At 28.5% G+C, this 20,881-nt stretch overlaps 1 protein-coding gene across 3 annotated transcripts in view; it reads left to right on the top strand.

Moving 5' to 3' along the window:
• LOC100211845 (histidine--tRNA ligase, cytoplasmic) overlaps positions 1 to 20,881 on the top strand; it is an 89,682-nt gene that overhangs the window by 38,562 nt on the left and 30,239 nt on the right. Inside the window, exons 1-2 of one of the 3 annotated variants that reach the window (XM_065814609.1) lie at positions 9,488 to 9,822; positions 16,509 to 16,594. In XM_065814609.1, coding sequence (XP_065670681.1) covers positions 16,517 to 16,594 — 78 coding nt within the window. In that variant the 5' untranslated portion in view covers positions 9,488 to 9,822; positions 16,509 to 16,516. Of the gene's footprint in view, positions 1 to 9,487; positions 9,823 to 16,508; positions 16,595 to 20,881 lie in introns of those variants that run through there. The other 2 variants (XM_065814608.1, XM_065814607.1) reach the window with 2 other exon arrangements.

Below are 20,881 nucleotides of genomic sequence, written 5' to 3' on the forward strand. Positions count from 1 at the left end.
ACATCATGAGTGCAAGTGCATAAATGTTAAAACTAAATATAATTTATGATAAACAAAAGTAAGGTAAGTGTTTTATGTTAACTGACGCAAATCACTCTTTGTATAACGAACATGTGTTGAAAACTTAACAATCGATCTAAAATCCTTAAAAAATGGACAAAGAACGAAGCCGAAAATCGTTTAAAATCGTAGTACAGTCTTTGTTGACGCCAGTCAAAATGGCGTCTTTGCGTTGAAAAAGGAAAAATTTGAAATGTAGTTTGTAAGCTGTAATCAAAATGGATTACTCTCTTAAAAGTTGATTGGATAAGTTTTTAACAACTGATCCAAATATCAAGTAGTAATCACAACAAAAATCATGATCTACGGAAAGTAATCGTTTTTTGAATACCTCGATACTAGGTATAAATGTCAAAATTTTAGACAATCTATACTACTTGATTGAACCTTATCTTTTGCTTCCCGTTCAGCAATAGATTTGTTATGTTCTTAAAAATAAAATTTTCGACAAGGAACTTATTATATCTTATCAGGATTTTATTTTATGTTGTGTATTTTTGCTGGATTTTAAAACAAATTGCTATAGGGTTGAGCTTTTACCGACTTTTAAGTTTACCGGTAAATCGGTAAAAAAAAATAATAATAAAAAATAAAAAGCACAATTTACCGGTAAATATTGGTAAAATCGGTAAAAAATAAAAAAATCATAGAAACTCGTATAAAATTTTTTTCGTTTCAAAATAAAGTTTTTATAAGATTCAGATCTAATATCTTTATTGATAACTGTTATGTTGATAAAAAATAAGCTTTGAGGAAACAAAGTGTATCAAGTAAGTTGTCACTCATTCTGGATCGAATTTTTGTCACAAATAATCCAGCAGCAGAAAAGGCTTGCTCAGACTCAATACTTGATGGATGGATAGTCTCAAGTGCATTAAACAAAAGTTCAAGATTGGCAGTTCTCTTTCCAATAGCTTCATAGACCAACATTTCTTTTAAAATGGCTTTGACTTCGTCGTTTGAATTGTGGCGCTGTTTTTTGGCCGAATGCTGAAAAAGGCATTTTTAAAACTACATGTTCTTCGATGTTGGATAAACATTCTGAATTGGAAAGGTATCTGTACAAGCTTAGAAGATTGGTCTGCCTTAGCAATGCAAAGAGTTGAATCTCGTTGTCTCAGTCTGTCATATAAAATGTTTACTTCATCATCACTGCAAATTAAATGTGAAGAAACGTCTTTCAATATTTTTCTGAGTGAAACTTTAACTTTAAAAAACTGGTGAATCAATGACAGTAGACTGTTCCATCTTGTTCTGCAGTCAAGGGTAAGTGAAACCTCTTTTCCGTGCTGTCTCTTGATTTCTTCTGGGAGGACGTCATTTTTGACTGGAGATTTTCGAAACAACTTTACTATTTTTTGGACTTTTGTGATGACAGATTGCAAATGCACTTTCACTTTTGAAATGGGAATGTTTTCATTCATCGCAACAACAAGAAAACTGACTTCGGTGTCAGATTCGGATTCGTCACTGCAGACTTCATCTTCGTCACTTGTTACTTACAATGTATTGTTATCGATTTTTTGGAAAGACTTCTCATACAGCACTTCTTGAACTGCCAAATGAATTCCATGGGTGTAACACGTTTTATGCTCAGTTGAAACCAGTTTCCCAAACTTAACCATCATAGAAGCTCCATCCGTAACTGAGCAGGCAATACTGTTGCTAATGTTCAACCCGAATTCGGCCACTTTTTCTGTGATTACTGCTACAGCTTTTTCAGCTGGCAGTAATCCAGAAATTCGAGTCAAGCCCAGATTCTAGTACATGTATTTTTGATGAATAATAATATTCATGTACCTTCGGTTTTTCAAAGAAGTGTACTCATCCAGTGTAATTGTAAAGCGTTTTCCAATGGTCACTAAAAATTTAAAAGTGTTTTTATGGTCATTTCTCATGCCAGCTGCAACCTTTTTACCTGACAAGATTGTTTGCTTGTGATTTTTGCTTCTTCAATTGTTTGCTTAGGCAAAAAGGTTGAAATCTTGGACTTTTTTGATTCTTTTACAGCTTTTGTTGTCAACTTTCCTCTGTTTCTCTTTTGATTCCATGTTTTTTGTCTAGGTGATACCACTTTCTAGTTGTGGAACTTGAGTATTTACTGGTATTTCCACATATTTTGCTAGTCACTGTTTTTCCTTTTTTTAAGGTGTAGTGTTTCCAAAAGTCTGACATTTTGACCGAAAGCAAATCAAATTGATTGATAAATGCAACAATAAATATATCACAAGAAAGTAGTAATGTCTTTCTTATGATGTTCAGACAAAACTTAACCAACAGAATTAGTTTCTAAACAAAACGAACAACTTAGTTGATAGGAAAGTGATTATTAAAGTTTTAATCTATTGATAAGGCAATTTCAAACCTTTTAAAATATTTTAAAGCATTTTTGAGCATAATAATTCTGATTACCATTTTCATTTTTTAGATTTTCGTTATAGAGACAAACAAATAAACGAGGTGGAGGAGTTCTGATTTACGTAAAGGAAAACAGTATGCATAACATTAGGAACGATATGTGGGTTTCTGACGGTGATTAATAAATCATAACGAAATTTTAAACAATAAGAAAATTAATACTCTATCAGGTGCGGCTGAAAATTATAACTTCTTTTTGCAGCAAAATATTATTCACAAAGGTAGCAAAGAAAAGAAAATTAATTTTATAATTGGGGATTTAAAATGAATTGTTTAATTTATAGCATAGTAAAAATCATTTACCAAAATTTACCAACAAAATTTTACCGGTAAATTTTCGGTAACAGCTCAACCCTAATTGCTATAATCTAAATATAGAGATACAAAATACCTTATTTGTAAAACTGAAAAAAATACTACCAGTTCTTATCTAGACATTTATTAATAACACTCTAATCTAGAAATTTGTTATTAGTCGCTCAAAAAGCAAAACATAAAAATAAAAAAACTCTATTAATTGTTCACGAATTTTTAAACTTCAATTTTTTATTTGCAATGCTTTAATTGCTTATGAGTCATTTTTTGTAAGAATCAGGCAGTCAATGGAAGTGACCACAATTTTTCTTTTAGGATTTGAAATTATCAAAGGTATTGAGTCTAAAAATGCAAAGAAAGTTATGTGATACCTAAGGCCTATTAATATATTAAGGCTTGAAATTGGAAAAAAATGTTTTAGTATACTTACAAAATGAACCATTACGGCAGAGGCGCTTAGTTTTGTAAAAATGTAAACATATCCAACTGTCAATACAAAAAGGTCCTAACATAATAATAAAAAAAATTCGTGTGATCTTTGGATATTAAGTTAAAAATAAAGGTATAAATTGTTAAAAATGATTAAGTACGAAGAGATATTTTTTTGGACACACAGATGAGGTTTTCGCTCACAATAAAATTTCTATCATCCAAAATTAGCATTTAGCATTACACAAAACATTGCACGTAATGTTAAGAAAAAATTCAAGCGTTTCTGACTATGATATAGAAATCATAACAATTGAAATAAATAATAATAGAAAACAATACATGATCAGAAGTGAATTATTTAAATTTACGTCATAACCAAATAACTTGTGGTGATCGAATGGAAGAAGAATTGCTGATATCACGATTGTGGAGAAACAAGTTAGTGGGCGGTTGTTTACTTTACCATAAAAATGTCTTAACTTTATTTTAACGATCTTTAAAATTTGCATAAATAGAGTAGATATTTTATCATTGCTATTGAGAAATAGGTACTGCATAAATAGAACTTGTTTTTAGTTGAGTATGAAACAAAACAAATATTTTTATAAAAACTGTTGTTGCTTTTCAAAAGGAAATTGTGGATCATTCAAAAAACATAAAATTATAAACAAAATGTTCTACATTCATCAGCTGGGAGATGTTGATGTTAAGAAACGCCTCATCAACTTAAAGGTAATTATGTATTTTAAATTTACGCAGACTGTAATATAATTTTTATAATTACATACTTTATAACTTCTCTGCAAAAAGATTTTGAGACAAAGTTCTTTAAACAAAAAAAAATAGCTCTTTTAATTAATTCCTCACTCTTTTAATAAATAATCACTAAATTAATCACACTCTTGCAATATTGTATTTTAATAATAACAACAATGTATTTCAAACTTGTAAACATTTTTCGTGAAGAGTCAGATTATAAACAATGCTTTAAATGACACACTTAATAATTGTTTAAAAAATTGTTTTTAGGTCATGCGATTAAACGATAATAATATTTGGGAAGAAAATGGACTTATTGCAAATAGACTTAAAAGAAATCTTGAAAAGGATGAACAAATATGTGCTTTTCACCGGTACACGTTTGGTATTGCATGGAGTCCTCCAAAAACATGCTTTCATCCTCACCATCTAAATATAAAAGGAAAAAAATCTCCCGCTTTAAGGGCGTCACCAATACATGTCGTCATATCAATGTCAAAGCGATACAATGAAGTATTTTCAGTTGGTGCAATGCTGTGTTTTACCCATTTAAAGCAAGAAACTGCTTTATCTAGAGTCAACGAAAACACCAATTTATGTACAGAAACACAAACACAATAAGAACAAACATATATGACACCTGCTACTCCAGATGAAGAATTTGATCCCGGTGAAATTAATGTTTCACAGGAGATTTTGGACGAATCTCTAAGAAGCCGTGAGAGTGTAACTGAGGTTCTTAATGCAAGTTCAATAAAATTTAGATTAAAAAGGAAGTTCGAATATCTGGAAGATACTACTAAAGATAAGTTAAAACGCAAGTATGTTCGCCTAGAAAACTTATTAAAGAAAAATTTGCGGAAGCTGTTGCTCCTGGACAAGAGGAAATACTTATAGATTTTCTTAACAGTAAAAATGTTGATGAAATAAATAGCCCTCTTCCAATTGAAATTATTCGTGCTCAGAAAGTATATAAGCAAAGTGATTCCATGGGAAAGTTAGTTATCCTCTCATTATTAGACCATACCAAGTATACCAAAAAGTTTATAATGAACACATTTGAGTGTACCAAACATCGTATAGAAACAGCAAGAAAATGGCATGCATCTCATAAAGGGTTGGCATTTCCAGAGAAGAAAGTATTCTTCCGATCTAGTCTTGATCAAACAAAGTGTGAACATTTCTTAGACTTTATATTTACAAGCGGTATTTTGCATGATGTTGCTTATGGAATAACCAAATTAAAATACGACAGCGGTGAAGAACAAAAGATAGTGCATGCAATACTGACGACAAAATATAGCCACGCTATCATGTTCTATCGAAAAAGTTGTAGTGAAAACAATTATATACCATTATCTGATTCAAGTTTGTGGAAAGTATTGCATGCAATAAAACCTTCAAGTCGAAAAAGCTTAGCTGGATTAGATGATGTTACTGCTTCAGGCATGAATGGTTTTCAAACATTACAAAAATTGGCACAAAGATTTAGTTCTAAATCTCTCGAAGCTGCCCTTGAAAAAGGAAAAAGGTATTTGAAAACAAGTTATCAAACCAATTGTAGTGTCAATGACTCAAACATTTCTTCTCATAGCTCAAAACATGCCTTATCAGATCCATCTGAAAAAAATCTTCAATCCAACACAGAGATATCAGAAGTGGTATGTGCCGATTCCTATGATTTGTGCAAAGCTATCGAGATGATCAAAGAACTAACAATTCAAAATTCTGACGATGCTGATTCTATTTATGATTTGGAAATTGCTGTAAAGGATGTATTCAACTACATAAAACACCTGATGAGAGATTCTCAACAGAAAAAGGCAAAAATCGAAGCTTTTAAGCAATTAAACGATGAAACTGCTTTCTGGCTTAAAGATTTTTGTCAAAAAATTCTTCCGGTTCGATACAGAGAGGGCCAAAGAGAGTATTTTGGCAAGAAAGGAATGAGTTTACATGTGGATATATTCTTCATAAAAATAGCAGGAAAGTTATTCAAACGTGTTTACTTTACTTCAATGTATAGGTGTGATCAGGGAATAGGTGATGTTGTTTCGTTAGCCACTGCAGTTTTAGACCAATTCAGAATTGATCAACCGCATATCAAGAAAATGTTTACCAAATCTGATAATGCCGGCTGCTATCAGGGAAATCTTTCAGCTGAAGCAATCTACAATGTATGTAAAGAGAGAGATATAAAGTTGCTGAGATATGATTATAATGAACCCTGTTGTGGAAAAGATCAATGTGACAGGGAGAGTGCAGTTGTAAAGACAATTTTAAGGAGTTACGTTGACTCTGGTAATAATCTTTTGACTGCTGAAGATATACACAAGGCTATGCATTATAGTTTTGGCGCTAAAGATGCAAAAGTAGCAGTTGCTCAAATTAGCAATGATAAAACTGGAGTTACTGGACCAAAGATTAAGAACATTAGCAACTATCACTCATTTGAGTTTGGTGAGAAAAGTATGAAGATGTGGCGTTATTTCAATATCGGTGAGGGAATTGAACAAGAGTATGGAAATCTTAAAATTCAACCCTCGATTAAGTTGTTGTTGCCATATAGCAAAACAGATAATTCAATTAAGCGTAACAAGTCACTTAAGGAAAAACAGAAAAGAAGTGACAGGCAATTATATTCATTAAGATTTTGCACTGAAATGAATTGTACTTTATCATTTGAAAGAGATGCTGAGTTAGAAGAACACATGCTATCCGGTCTTCATACAGTTCCGAAATCATTAACATCATTGGATAAAGTTCGCAACTCGTTTGTTCATAAGATGAAAATTACTTCACAACTAAATATGCCAATTTCTTCATCCTCTAGCAGTGCTTCCGTAAAAGACAAACCACATTGCATGAACATTTTTCTATTGCAAGGTTGGGCATTACCAGTTCGAAGTTCTTTTAGATTTTCAAATCAGCAGAAAGAACTGTTGTATAAATACTTTATTCGTGGAGAAGAATCAGGTAATAAAATGAGCCCTGAGCAGGTTCACATGCAGCTGAGGAGAGAACTTCCGCCTGATCAATATGTAACTAGCCAACAGATAAGATCTTTATTTTCAAGGTAGGCATTGTTGCTATCAAAACTTTTGCAAATTAGATTATGTTTCTGACTGTTAAATAGTTCTTTTACAAATATGAAATTAAAATTTAGGTGAAAGTTATAATTTTGTGTGTTTGTTTACATATGTTTAAAAATATGTACAATTGATATTGTTATAGATTTAGTAACCTGAAAAGAAAAGGTAAGCTGGTAGAACCGACAACAGAAAATAATGAAAATAGTCAGGTTAACGATAACAAAGAAGTTTATGGCGAAAATGATGACTTTAATCTGGCAGGAGACAATGAAGATGATAATAAATATGAGGAAGACATCGCCAATCTTGCAAAAGAAATTTGTCTTGTATGGAAAGCGAATGATTGGGTTGCTGTTGCATATGAAAAACAATGGAATATTGGATATATTGTGGAGGTAATATTATTCAAAGTATATATTAGTTTCAAGTTTTTATTTTGTTTTACAAAACAGTGCTCTAAAATAAAAGGAATATAAATAAAATGTAAAAATAATTTCAGAATGACATTATATAAGACTTTACAAGTTTTATTGAATGTAAGCAAAATTAAACAAGTCATAAACTCTTTATTATATTATTTTAAATGTTGCGCTAATACTTTTAGGTATCTATAACTGGGATCAGAGTTAATTGTATGATTAACGGGCAAGAGAAGAATACTTTTCGCTGACCAGTTACTACCGAGGAGATAAATAACCAAACTGATAAAATTATCTGTTTAGTAAATGCTCCTTTTCTAATCAGTGGTTGTGGCGATTATTCATTATCCGAAGAAGACTATAATACAGTCATATCATTATTCTTAGAGAAACTTACTGCAGCAGAGTAGAAATTATGTGTGATGTGGTGGATAATGTGTGTAAATGACTCTATTAATAAATGAAAAACTAATTTTTAAATGGAAAAACATTTAAATGTTTGATTTATGTTTTATTTAATTAGCAATATAGTTATCTTGATGTTAGATTTTTGTTCAGTTTTTAATTCATGTTATATCATGCGTGTGACAAAATCACACGAATTTTTTTTATTATTATGTTAGGACCTTTTTGTATTGACAGTTGGATATGTTTACATTTTTACAAAACTAAGCGCCTCTGCCGTAATGGTTCATTTTGTAAGTATACTAAAACATTTTTTTCCAATTTCAAGCCTTAATATATTAATAGGCCTTAGGTATCACATAACTTTCTTTGCATTTTTAGACTCAATACCTTTGATAATTTCAAATCCTAAAAGAAAAATTGTGTGCAACACTTCGCCGCTAGAATTAACTCCGATTAAAAATTGACAAAAGTGATTGATTTTGTACTTTTGAACTATGATAATTAGCCAACCGCACAGTGTCACGCAACTTTTTTATATTTTTGGAGAGAGCTTTTGGGTTACGTCTGATATTAACTACAAAAGCTATGTGCAACTTTTTGCCTTGCCAAAAAAATGGGTTCAAAGGTGGCAAAAACTAAATTTCTAAAAATTTTTTAAAAAATCTCAAAAATTTAAGCCCAGATTCCGAGTGAACGAAACATTTTTGAAAATTTTTTTTTTCCCCAACAGGTTTTTTCTATATTCTGATCAATATATAAAAAATTCAAGCAATTTGGAGGAGGTCACTTCCACAGTTTTAGGAATTTGCCTGATTCTTAGAAAAAACGGCTCTTATGACATATGCGTTTTGAAACAATATTATTAGATAACTTTTGTTAAAAGTGGTATGTGATTTAAATTATGATAATTACGCGGTGTTTAATAGAAAATTATGTTACAACTAAGACTGCTCCTTAGAAATGACTTATTTTAACTTCGTTCTCTCTCCAGTCTATTATACCTCCTTGATCTTTCAAATTTTAAAAAATAGACTCTCGAATTGAGTATATAATTAAGTCTGTCTTAGTTTTAAATTTCGAAAGTTTTATACCCTTATCCATTTGTACAAAATTTTTTTTTGAAATAAGTTATCAGTGACAATTTGTCAAGTGACAATCTGTCATCTTATTTGTGTTTGTCCCTATTGAGCTCATTAAGAGTGTAATTTAGGACACATAAATATTAAAGCTTACTCGAAAACCAAATATGGTATATGAAATTGGTGAATAAGGGGACATACTTACAATAAATTAACTCAATTAAAATATTATTCATATCTCGATATTTCACATAAAAAGTTTATTAATATACAAAATTTAACAGTACATTAACTATTTATAATTAATAAATTTAACAGTACATTAACTTTTATTACAACATTAAATTCAATAGGAATAATATTACTTGCGATTTTACTTCATCGGTTTGCTGAGGTAAAAATTTAATTTCTAACAATATCGCCTTGCTCTGTAATTTTTTTTCAAGTTCCTCCCGGGTTAAATTTTCTGCCATTTTTTTTGACTTCGTATTGCCCGTCAGAAAGAGTTTTTGTGCTGCGTATTACTAGATTAAAACCGTGCGAAAAAGGGGACAACATTTAATGTTGAAACCTGTCTCCTTTTTCGCACGGTTTCAAGGTAGTAATGTTGAAGGTAATACGCGGTAGTAAGTGCAGTAAGGTAATACGCGGTAGTAGTGTAGTAAGGTTTTAAGGTTGTAATACGCGGCACAAGAACTCTTTCTGACGGGCAATACGAAGTCAAAAAAAATGGCAGAAAATTTAACCCGAGAGGAACTTGAAAAAAAAATTACAGAGCAAGGCGATCTTGTTAGAAAGCTTAAATCTTTACCTCAGCAGACTGATGAAGTAAAATCGCAAGTAAAATAATTCATATTGAATTTAATGTTGTACAAAAGTTAATGTACTGTTAAATTTATTAAAAGTAAAAAAAAGCTTTTCTACTGTTGAAGTTATTGAAAAGTTATTTACTTTACATAAAATTATTGAAAATTATTGAAAAGTATTGAATTGAAAATAGTTTTTTGTTGTTATAGTTTATTAAAAATTTAATTTTTTCAACTTTAGTAGTAACCGATTATTCTAAAATCATACTAAATTAAAGTCATTTGAATTTAGTCAAGTGATGTATAATTATATAATACTTGATTGAATTCAAATTATAATATACTTTATGAATTATTCATTATTGCTTAGTAACATTAAATTGTAAGCAATTTAAATATTTGTTTTTCTAAATTAGTATAAAATATTTTTCTCTATTAAATTCTTAATTTTAATTACAATAAGTAATTCTGAGTAGTTCTAAATAGGTCGTCACGTTTTTGTCAGTTACATAACTGTTTGTGACTGATCCTAGCTTTGTATTAAATTTATTTTATAAAGTGAAATAAATGATTGATGATTGATTGATTGATAAATAGTTATGTGACAAGTAATAGGCAAGGTTAGAAATTCATTGACAATTCTTGTAACAGATGAAGAGAATATAGCTCAGTAAAAGTCTAGTTGGCCAAATAGTTGACGAGATCAGTAGATGCATTGACTTAAGTCTGTATATATTTCCATAAAGTACATTGCTACATTGTATGCCATTCATATCTAGATAATGCTCGGCTAAATCCAGTTATACTTGTTTCAGTATAATATCAGTAATGTTTCATATGTGCCTGAGTAGGCAGTATAAAATATAAACAAAAAAGCAATTTATGGGTTAGGGTTTTTTTTTAAATTAAGACACCTTAAAAGAATAAATTTATCAAAATTAATAGACTATTATGTCAAAATATTGAAGTTGTATTAATCCAGTTAACACATGCATCATTGGATCAAGTCTAATTTATATATATATATATATATATATATATATATATATATATATATATATATATATATATATATATATATATATATATATATATATATATATAAATTAATATATATATATATATATATATATATATATATATATATATATATATATATATATATATATATATATATATATATATATATATAATTAATCAGTTTTTAAAAAAAACGCAAAAACACAAATTTAATTGACCAGAATATTTTTAAAAACATTCTGAATGTTTTTAATAATATAAACAATGTTTTTTTTTTTTTTAATAAAATGTTTTTATTTTTATTTTTTTTACTGTAAATCATGGGCGGAGTGTTGCTGATAAATAGCCTGACTCGCAACGGAGTGCTACTACATTGACTATCTTACAGCCTGACTACATCAACTGAGGGTTTGGTGTTGGGGTAGGCAGTCTATCAAGTAATAAAAAAAAAAATTCTGGTCTTGCATTTTAATTTTTATTGTGTGTCAACAAAATACGGAAAAACTTTCTGACAACCAGTTAGGAGTTACATATATATACATGTACATATATATTTAGTTTAACGTAATATAAAAAAGTATATATATATATATATTTATATATATATATATATATATATATATATATATATATATATATATATATATATATATATATATTTATATATATATATATATGTATGTATGTATAAAAAGCATAAAACAACAGCTGCGCGCAAGCTAAATTTTTTCTCGTTATTATAAAGAAAAATTTAGTTTGTAGGCAGCTGTTGTTTTATATTTTAAATATATATATATTCACGTACAACAAGATATAACATTGAAATATATATATATATATATATATATATATATATATATATATATATACACCCAGCAAATATTTGGTCCAAAAAAGATGTCTTTTAAGCCTAAAGAAAATTTCTAATACATTTATAAGATGTACTAAATATGTCTTTTTTAGACCAAATGTTTGCTGGATATGTACATACTTTTTTTTATTACTCTAAACATATATATATATATATATATATATATATATATATATATATATATATATATATATATATATATATATATATATATATATATATATATATATATATATATAGGGTGTGGTAGCGATTCGCAAACTTTTTAGAAAATTTTTCAAAATGAATTTTTAAAGCACTAAAAAATGATATTCATAAAATATTAATAAAAGAAAAGTTCAAGATAAATACTTTTTCCACCTAAACATTCAATTAAGTCTCCTTTTTTTTTTTGATCACTGCCTCAAGCCTAGGTTTGAAGGACTGGCAAGTGCTAATTATATAGTCCCTTGACATTGAGTTCCAAGCACAGGTAATTGATGACTTCAGTGACTTGACACTTGAGTGGGCCTTTTTGCAACCCTTACTCTCAACTATGCTCCACACACTATAGTCAAGGGGATTCAGGTCAGGGCTGGATGGTGACCAAAAGTATTTGGGCCAGATATTAGCTATACTGTCCTGAAGATATTGTTGAGTTTTTCTGGACCCATGACAAGGTGCATTGTCCTGTTGAAAAATGTAATTGTTTTCTGGGAATGTCTACTTCAGCCATGGCAACAAATAGTGTTTTAGTAAGCTAATATACACATCAGAGGTAACTTTTTCTTTTTCTTTGATGTAGATTGGTGGACATTTCTCTCCATTAGAAGTGATCATTCCTAGCATCATGATGGACTGAGGGTGCTTGGTGTGACACACAGGTGGTGCTTTGTCACCCTTCTGCACAATGAATCTGTCATTTTGCCTATTCATCACACAGTCAATACTAAAAAGTCTGAGAAAACTTTAACTGTTGACGAAGCATGGCTTTTAGCTGATTTAGAAGCTTCTTTGATCGTTCCAATGGTAAAGTTTTTAGTCTTTTTGTTAAAAGTTGACATGAAGGTTGGGCCACACCAACTTTTCCTAATGTTTTTAGAGTTCTTCTGACTGTCCTTTCATCAACATTGTTGGATTCTTGTAGTAGGATTCTTTTCAACATGCTTTTTAAGCTTCTCTGTGAACTTTTTATCAACTCTTTTTATTTACTGGAGAAGGCATTTTGGCTCTTTCAGCACTGCCACGTTTAACCACTTTGTAAAATGTATTTTTAGAAACATGAATCACTTCACATGCAGACAAGCCTGTGTTAATCAAATTTAAAATTTCAGTTCTTTTGGCTTCCATTGTAAAACTTTTAACTAAGTTGTGTTTTATTTACTATTTTATTAAAATCTAAGACGGTCATTAAACAATCAACAAAAACAAATAGCGTAAGTATTTTATTGACATCATAAAACCTAGCCAAAAATTAGTTCGTGAATCGCTGCCACACCCTGTTTATATATACAGTCTTGGCCATAAGTTTGGAACCGATGAATTTTTTTCTCATAGGAACGTTTCTATGACGCGTACGGCATTTAACTGCTGCAGCATCGTGTTTATGCAGCATCAGTTGCATAGTTAAATGCCTTCGCGACTTCTTAATCGTTGCAAAACGTGAATCGTGTAACTTTACACCGCAGCAGAGCATCGTGAACAATATGACCCTCATTAAGCTGCATTATACACTGTTCAATGCCTAAACTATCGTTCCCTTGAACTAATGTTTACCTGAACTAATATTCGGTTGAACTAATGTTGAAATATACTTACTTATATTAACAAACTATACATTATATTTTAATCAATTAATTAGCTGATTTACATATATATTAACTGCATATCAGTGCGAAAGGTAAGGCTTAACTTCTTATAAGTATAAAATTAATTAATTTATCCTTTTATTGTTATATAAGAAGTAAAAATATGCAAATAAATCGCTTTATTTGTATAAATGTTTGCAAATTATCATTCAATAATATATACTATTCATAAAAATAGATCTATTAATTTATAATTATTTATATTATTAGCAGTAAGTATTCTACATTAACATGTACAGTGCGTAAAATGACTAGAAGTATTGAATTGTCGAAGGAGAAAAGGGCACAGATGATGATCCTACACCAGCAGAATTATTCTCACAGTAAAATAGCTGGTATACTGCACATATCTAAGTCTGCTGTCACCAAAGGCATTGCAAGAGCAAAGCAGTTGGGCACTCTGGAATCCAGAAAGAGGTCTGGACGACCTCGCATAACTTCTGCCACAACGGATCGGGTGATACATCGGCTTGCTGCTGCAAATCCAACATGGTCATCTCTCCAGATAGCAGTAAATTCATCACTTCCTGCCAGTACAAGAACAATCAGAAGACGCCTTTTGAAGGAATTCAAGCTGCCATCATGTCGTCCAGCAAAGAAAGCCATGTTAAGTAAAAAGAATATCCGTGACCGCTTGACATTCTGTCGCAAGTACAAAGACTGGACTGCACAAGACTGGAAAAAAACTATGTTTTCAGATGAGTCAACTTTTTCTCAGTTTGCCTCATATATCAGACATGTCAGGAGACCTGCAAAACAAAGATACAACATCAGGTATGTTGTTCCCACTGTGAAGCAGGCGCCTACCGTTATGGTGTGGGCAAGTTTCTCGGCATCAGGTCGAGGTGGCATATGGTTCATGCCAAAGAATACAACCATCAATGCTCAAGTTTACCTTGGGATATTAAAGGAAAAGTTGAACACTCACATGAACATTCTGAAATGTAAGGTATTTCAGCATGATGGTGCACCCTGCCACAGAGCAGCAGTTGTAACCAACTGGCTAAGACAGAAACATATCGAAGTCTTGGGTCCATGGCCTGGCTCAAGTCCTGACCTAAACCCAATAGAAAACATGTGGACAATGATTAAGCAGAAGGTTGCTGCCACAAATCCAACGTCAGAGAAGTCTCTGATTGATGCCAACAAGCGTGTATGGACAACTGCCATAACCCCAGAATACTGCGCGAAATTGTCCGATTCAATGCCAGCAAGAATAGCAGCAGTACTGGGTGCCAAAGGACATTATTCAAAATACTGATACCATTTTTTACATGACAGAATATTTACTTGTATATAATATTTAAAATAAAAATGATTTCAAAAGTTTTTGTTGATATTTTGGGTATAAAAAGTGTAATTATATCAAAAAACCTAATCGGTTCCAAACTTATGGCCAAGACTGTATATATATATATATATATATATATATATATATATATATATATATATATATATATATATATATATATATATATATATATATATATATATATATACATATAGATCTATAGTTTGTTGTCTTTGGGAAGAGCGGAAGAAAAAAAGTGATTCTTACGCCAACACATACGTCCTTTTTAATTACTTTTGACTTTCGTCCAACATTTTCGTGTTGGACGAAAGTCAAAACCATTAACATAATTAGAAATTAATAGTTATATAAAAAAACCACAAAAACGCAAATTTAATTGACCAGAATGTTTTTAAAAACATTCTGAATGTTTTTAAAAACATTCTGAATGTTTTTAAAAACATTCTGAATGTTTTTAAAAACATTCTGAATGTTTTTAAAAACATTCTGAATGTTTTTAAAACATTCTGAATGTTTTTAACAATATAAACAATGTTTTTATTTTTATTTTTTTTAATAAAATGTTTTTATTTTTATTTTTTTTAATAAAATGTTTTTATTTTTATTTTTTTTTAATAAAATGTTTTTATTTTTATTTTTTTTACTGTAAATCATGCGCGGAGTGTTGCTACATCGACTATCTTATAGCCTGACTCGCAAGGGAGTGTTGCTACATCGACTGAGGGTTTGGTTGGGGCAGGCAGTCTATCATTAATAAAAAAAAAAAATTCCGGTCTTGCATTTTAATTTTTACTTTTTGTCAACAAAATATGGAAAAAACTTTCGGACAACATCTAAGGGTTCTATATATTATAAGATTCATGCTAATTGCAATCATAAGATAAAAATTTTCGTAAAAATTATTCTGTATTAAGAAAACTATTGAAAAAAGCTCTTGTTTTATGATTATAATCTTTTCATATTTATGTGCAACAAAGTTAGTTTTATATATAAGCATAGTAGACATTTTTTTGTAATGTTTTGGCATGAGGGAATGCTTTTTTTGATTGGCCCTTGTTGTTTTAAGTTTTACTTTTGTATCATAAATATTTTGAGAGCTACATTAGTTAGTTTTTATTTTTGGTTGATTTCTTTTGATTTAACCATCTCTTTTTCCACTTGCTCTCTGTTGAATATAAGTTTTGTCTCGTATGTTTAAGAATAACTTAGTGTATTGGTTAATTATATTCTTCTACAATTTCTATTCATCAAGCAGATTTTACTTTGTTTACAATTATAAGCTAAAGCTCTTGTTGGGTTCAATTTTTTTGTGATGATTTTTCATAATTTTAGTAAGTTTTTGCTGAGTTACAACTGAACAGTTTATGATGTGGAAAGTGTTTATTTATTAGTTGTAAAAAAGTTTTCCCTTTGTTTATTAAAGCATATTTATTATATGGTGGATTAAACCAAATTATATTTACTATTCTTTTCCTTTGTGTGCTACTTTATCTTTAAGGTTGTATTTTATAAATTGAAATTAAAAAAATTTTAAATATTTTGCAAATTTTAATTTATTAAAGTTTTAATAATTAAATTCTTATTTACATTAAAATTATAAGATTAATTATCTATTAAAACAGACTAATTTAGTCCGCAACTTGTCCGGTGCACATTTATTCCTATTGTAGGCTTGAAAATGATTGGAACTTCAATAATTAGAAGACTATTATTTCAAAATACAACTTTACGGTTGATAACTACTAGCTTATCAGAGGTTTGTTTTTAAGCTTAAGTTCATATCTCATTAGTTTTGAAAATAAATTCTTTATTTCTTTACTTATGAGAGTAACACAGGGAAGTGCTGGTGTTGCATTTGTTGGCAACATTTTGTGATGGATCCTGTTGTATATTTAAAATATTTGTGTCATATTAAATATTTGTAAATTTATTAAAATGTATATGTTGTATTAAATATTCATATATATATATATATATATATATATATATATATATATATATATATATATATATATATATATATATATATATATATACATATATATATATATTTGTATAGATATGTGTAGTGTATATAGGCCTCGGCGAAAGTAAATGAGTGTGGCAGCGGAGCTCTCATAAAATAAATTGGGAGCCATGCAAGCTGCTCCTCTAAACAGCTTTTTGCGAGAGCTTTCAGTTTTTAGGCAAGCTGTTTATTTATTAAAGAAATTGCTTATTAAATACAAAATTTAATTTTACTTTTATTGCAAGCATTTGCTTGTAATGTTAATGTTAACATAATATTTATAGCGTCATGAAAAAATTTCTTTGATGAGCATTTTCTTTAGGTTTTCAAACTAGCTATCCAATTATTTATTAGAACTTTACTAAAAATAAACAATCACATTTTGTAATTAAAAAAAAATTAATCTGAACCTGGAACTTTTTTTTGTTTGAAACTTTTTTTTGTTCAAACTGAAACTGTTTTTTGTTTATTTGATAAAGTTTGCACAAGAATTTTTAACTTTTCTAATCAATATCGGAAAATAGAAAAGAAAAGAAAATGGTTTTTTTTGCAAGAGCCTGTAAATTTCTCCTGTAAACCACTTTAGGGGAGGTGGCCGTAAGCCGCTGAGGCCTGTGTATATTTATATGCCAAATATTAGCATATAAATATACCAATATTTGGTATATATACATATATACCAAATATGAAGCGCTTGAAATAACTATATGAAGGTTGCCAATCAACAATGATTGTCATAAATGATAAAACTTGAATAAGTAGACGATCAAATAATTTTTCCAACTATCAAAGTTTTATGTATTTTTAAAGTTAATATTTTTATTGTGAACTAAAGATTGTTAAGGTCTTAAAACTGTTTAATTTAGCAATCATTAACTTTTTTAAATTATAATGCTGACTTGATAACTTAAAGGTTCTTTTTTAAGTGTTAAACTTCTTTTTATTATAAAGTTTGATTTTCAAAATTTGGTGATTGAATTTGATTGGCCATAATTCATTTTGGGAGTTCAAAGTATGTTTGTTAAAAAAAGTGAATGTCACGTTTCCTTACATTTACTTATGCAATCTTTGACGTTCGCATAAAATTTTTAAAAATGAACGCATTATATCAGCAATATTTTTTCCAAATAGTTATGCGGTTGGTAGCTTTTTATTTATTATAAAAAATATATTTATAATAAAATAACAGTTAGTTACTAAAATTCAAAACGACTTTAAAAGAAACCATGCTAAAATATGATTACTTTCATCTATGTGCGCAACTGAAGAAAAGAATTATGTTGATCATGGTTTTTACATGCATTTGCAAAGGCATGCAAAATTTTAGTTAAAATGAATGCATCTGCAATCACTTTAAAAGAAACCATGCTAAAGTGTTGCTTTCTTCAAAAGCGTGCTTTTTTTAAATTTTCTTATTATCATTAAAGTGAAATAATGTTTGTTTGCACTTTTAAAAGCTTTAAAATAATAAGTTAAGCCAAAATATAATCTAATAGAATATATAGAATTATTATGTTTATTATAGTTTTCATTTTTTATGGTGCGTTTAACAACACCAATAATGTGATATTTTTATTATTAAATACCTAATATTATATTACTATTTTTAAAGGTTTAAATGAAATGTCAAAACAACTTTTAGTTTTAGTTCCCTTTTATTTTAATTTCTTCAAATTCAATAAGCGTCTTTGATATATCAAATAACTTATTAACTAGAGTTATCTGAATATAAAACTCCCTTATAATTTAATAAAAAATTAATTGAAAAAAAAAAAGTTAAAAATTGCAAGAATTGAAAATAAAACTGGCTTATTTGACATATATCTCTTAAATAAGATGTCCGTCAATAAATATAGATACAAATGTAAACGTTTGTTTAAAAAAAAACGATTTGTTGCACCCAGCTGCTCTGATAGTGCTTGCATAGGTGATCATCATTTTCGCTGATTTTTTTTTTTAATAATTTTATAAAAAAGCGTTGAGAAAATAAAATGTGTGTGATAATGTTAAGAAAAGAAAAGAAAATAATTAATGCTAATATAATTAGGTTTTATTAATAGTTTTGTTAGTTACACTGTATTGTTTTGTATGATGTTATAAATACATCACAAAAACAATGTCAGCAACAGTTGTTTTTTCTGATATTTATTTATTCAAGCATCATAATGTTTTCTAGAAAAATTGTTTAAAAGAATGTTGCATTTGAACCAATTTTTCAACTTTATTTCAATATATATTTAGATTGCTTTTCTTTATCAAAATTACTGATTATTTTATAAATATTTTTTTGTTTCTTTTTTTTTTTCTATTTTCATAAAAAAAATATTCATTTGATTTTTCTTTGAGAAATTTTTTTCCTTATTTGAAGTTTAAAAATTGCAATTATATAGCTCTAAATTAAATGAAAATGTTTTAGTAATTAATGTGATATAAAGAACAAGTTTTTATAACTGTTTATGAAAAAAGATTTTCAGTTATTAAATATGCATGTAACTAATATTTTTGCTTTAATCAAGTCCTACATTAAACATATTTCATATTATATATAAAATTTTTGATTTTAGAATAAATAGTTTGCATAGGTTAAACTTAATGTTTTATTTTTAAAAAAATTTTAGTTGAAAATATAAAACTATTATTCATTAACTAAATATTCTTATGCTAGAATGAAAAATGTTACTATTAGTGTCATGGCGTGACATGTCGCAGCGTGACAAACTTAAAGAAGACCAAATAGAAATTTCTCAATCAAAGACTATTTAATTATTATAATAATATTCAATTTGAAAAGCAAGAGCCCCATCTATATTTTGCGTGAGACAAATCTACATAGAAATTTAAAAAGGTTTCAAAAAAAAAGGTTTCAAAATGATATACTAGAAAAGTAATTTAAATTTGAAGTCTAAAAAACTTTGTTTAAAGTTTAAGCATCAAATCCTAAAATTCTTCGAAAACCAGTTCTACATGTTTCATGTTTTTAGAAACTACAAACCTCTAACTTTTGAATGATACTTTTATTTTTTTATTTTTTAGGATTTGAAATTTATATTAAACTTTTTGTGCAACATGGAATAGCCCTACTTTACTTTAAATGTGCTAGATGTTTTTTACTATTTTTGTTTATGTAAGTAAAAAACTACTCAACTTTAAAAACATTAAATTTAATAAAAAGTTAAAAAATTTTGATGTTTAAAACTAGTAAATCAAAAAAAAATTCTTTTTTCAAATCAATGCTTTATGCAAGCAGAATTCTATTGGGCCTAGAAATTCTTTTTTTGTTATCTTTTGTAGAAGGAAAAATTACTGTTTTTTTTTTTTTTTTAAATTTAAAAATTACTGTTTTTACTAAATTTTTGTTTTTAACTTAATAACTTAAGACTTAAAAAACAATAGGTTTTGAATCGCTACGCTTTAATGTCTTCAAAACTGCAAATAATTTGCAAATCAATGGTTTTTGTGACGTAATACGCAATTCGTATCAAATAAATAAAATGTATGGGGAAATACAAATTAAATTTTTGTTAACTTAATTAACTTTTTTTGGTCAAATTTTTCCATTTCCTTGTATTGTCATCGAAAATGATTAAGTGTGCAAAATTTGAGCAAAATTGGTTGAGAAAAAAGCTTTCAAAAATTGATTTCAAATTTTGTGGCACACAAACATATATATATATAGAAAGTAACCTTATATAAAGCATGGAAAAAAAATGTTATTTTGAAAAGCCTTTAGTAAATGAATGAGTGCCAGTGTGGAGAAATGCTCTCCGAAAATGTGAGTTTTTCGTAAAATAAGTTGCTTATTAGATACAAAAAATTTGACTTAATACTCGTCACAATCATAAGCTTCTAACGTTAATGTTGCAAGCATATTTGCATAACAAGTGTCGTTTATCTCACTGTGACAACTTCTATTTTTGAAAAAATTCTGCAGACAAGCATTTTCTTTTGGTTTTTACAGTAGTGATTAAATTATTCAATAACAACTTTACTTATTTAATATAAAACTTGACAAACAAAGAGCTTGAAAAGTGTTAA

The sequence above is a fragment of the Hydra vulgaris genome, chromosome 12, assembly GCF_038396675.1.
Source record: "Hydra vulgaris chromosome 12, alternate assembly HydraT2T_AEP".
NCBI classification, from domain to species: domain Eukaryota; kingdom Metazoa; phylum Cnidaria; class Hydrozoa; order Anthoathecata; family Hydridae; genus Hydra; species Hydra vulgaris.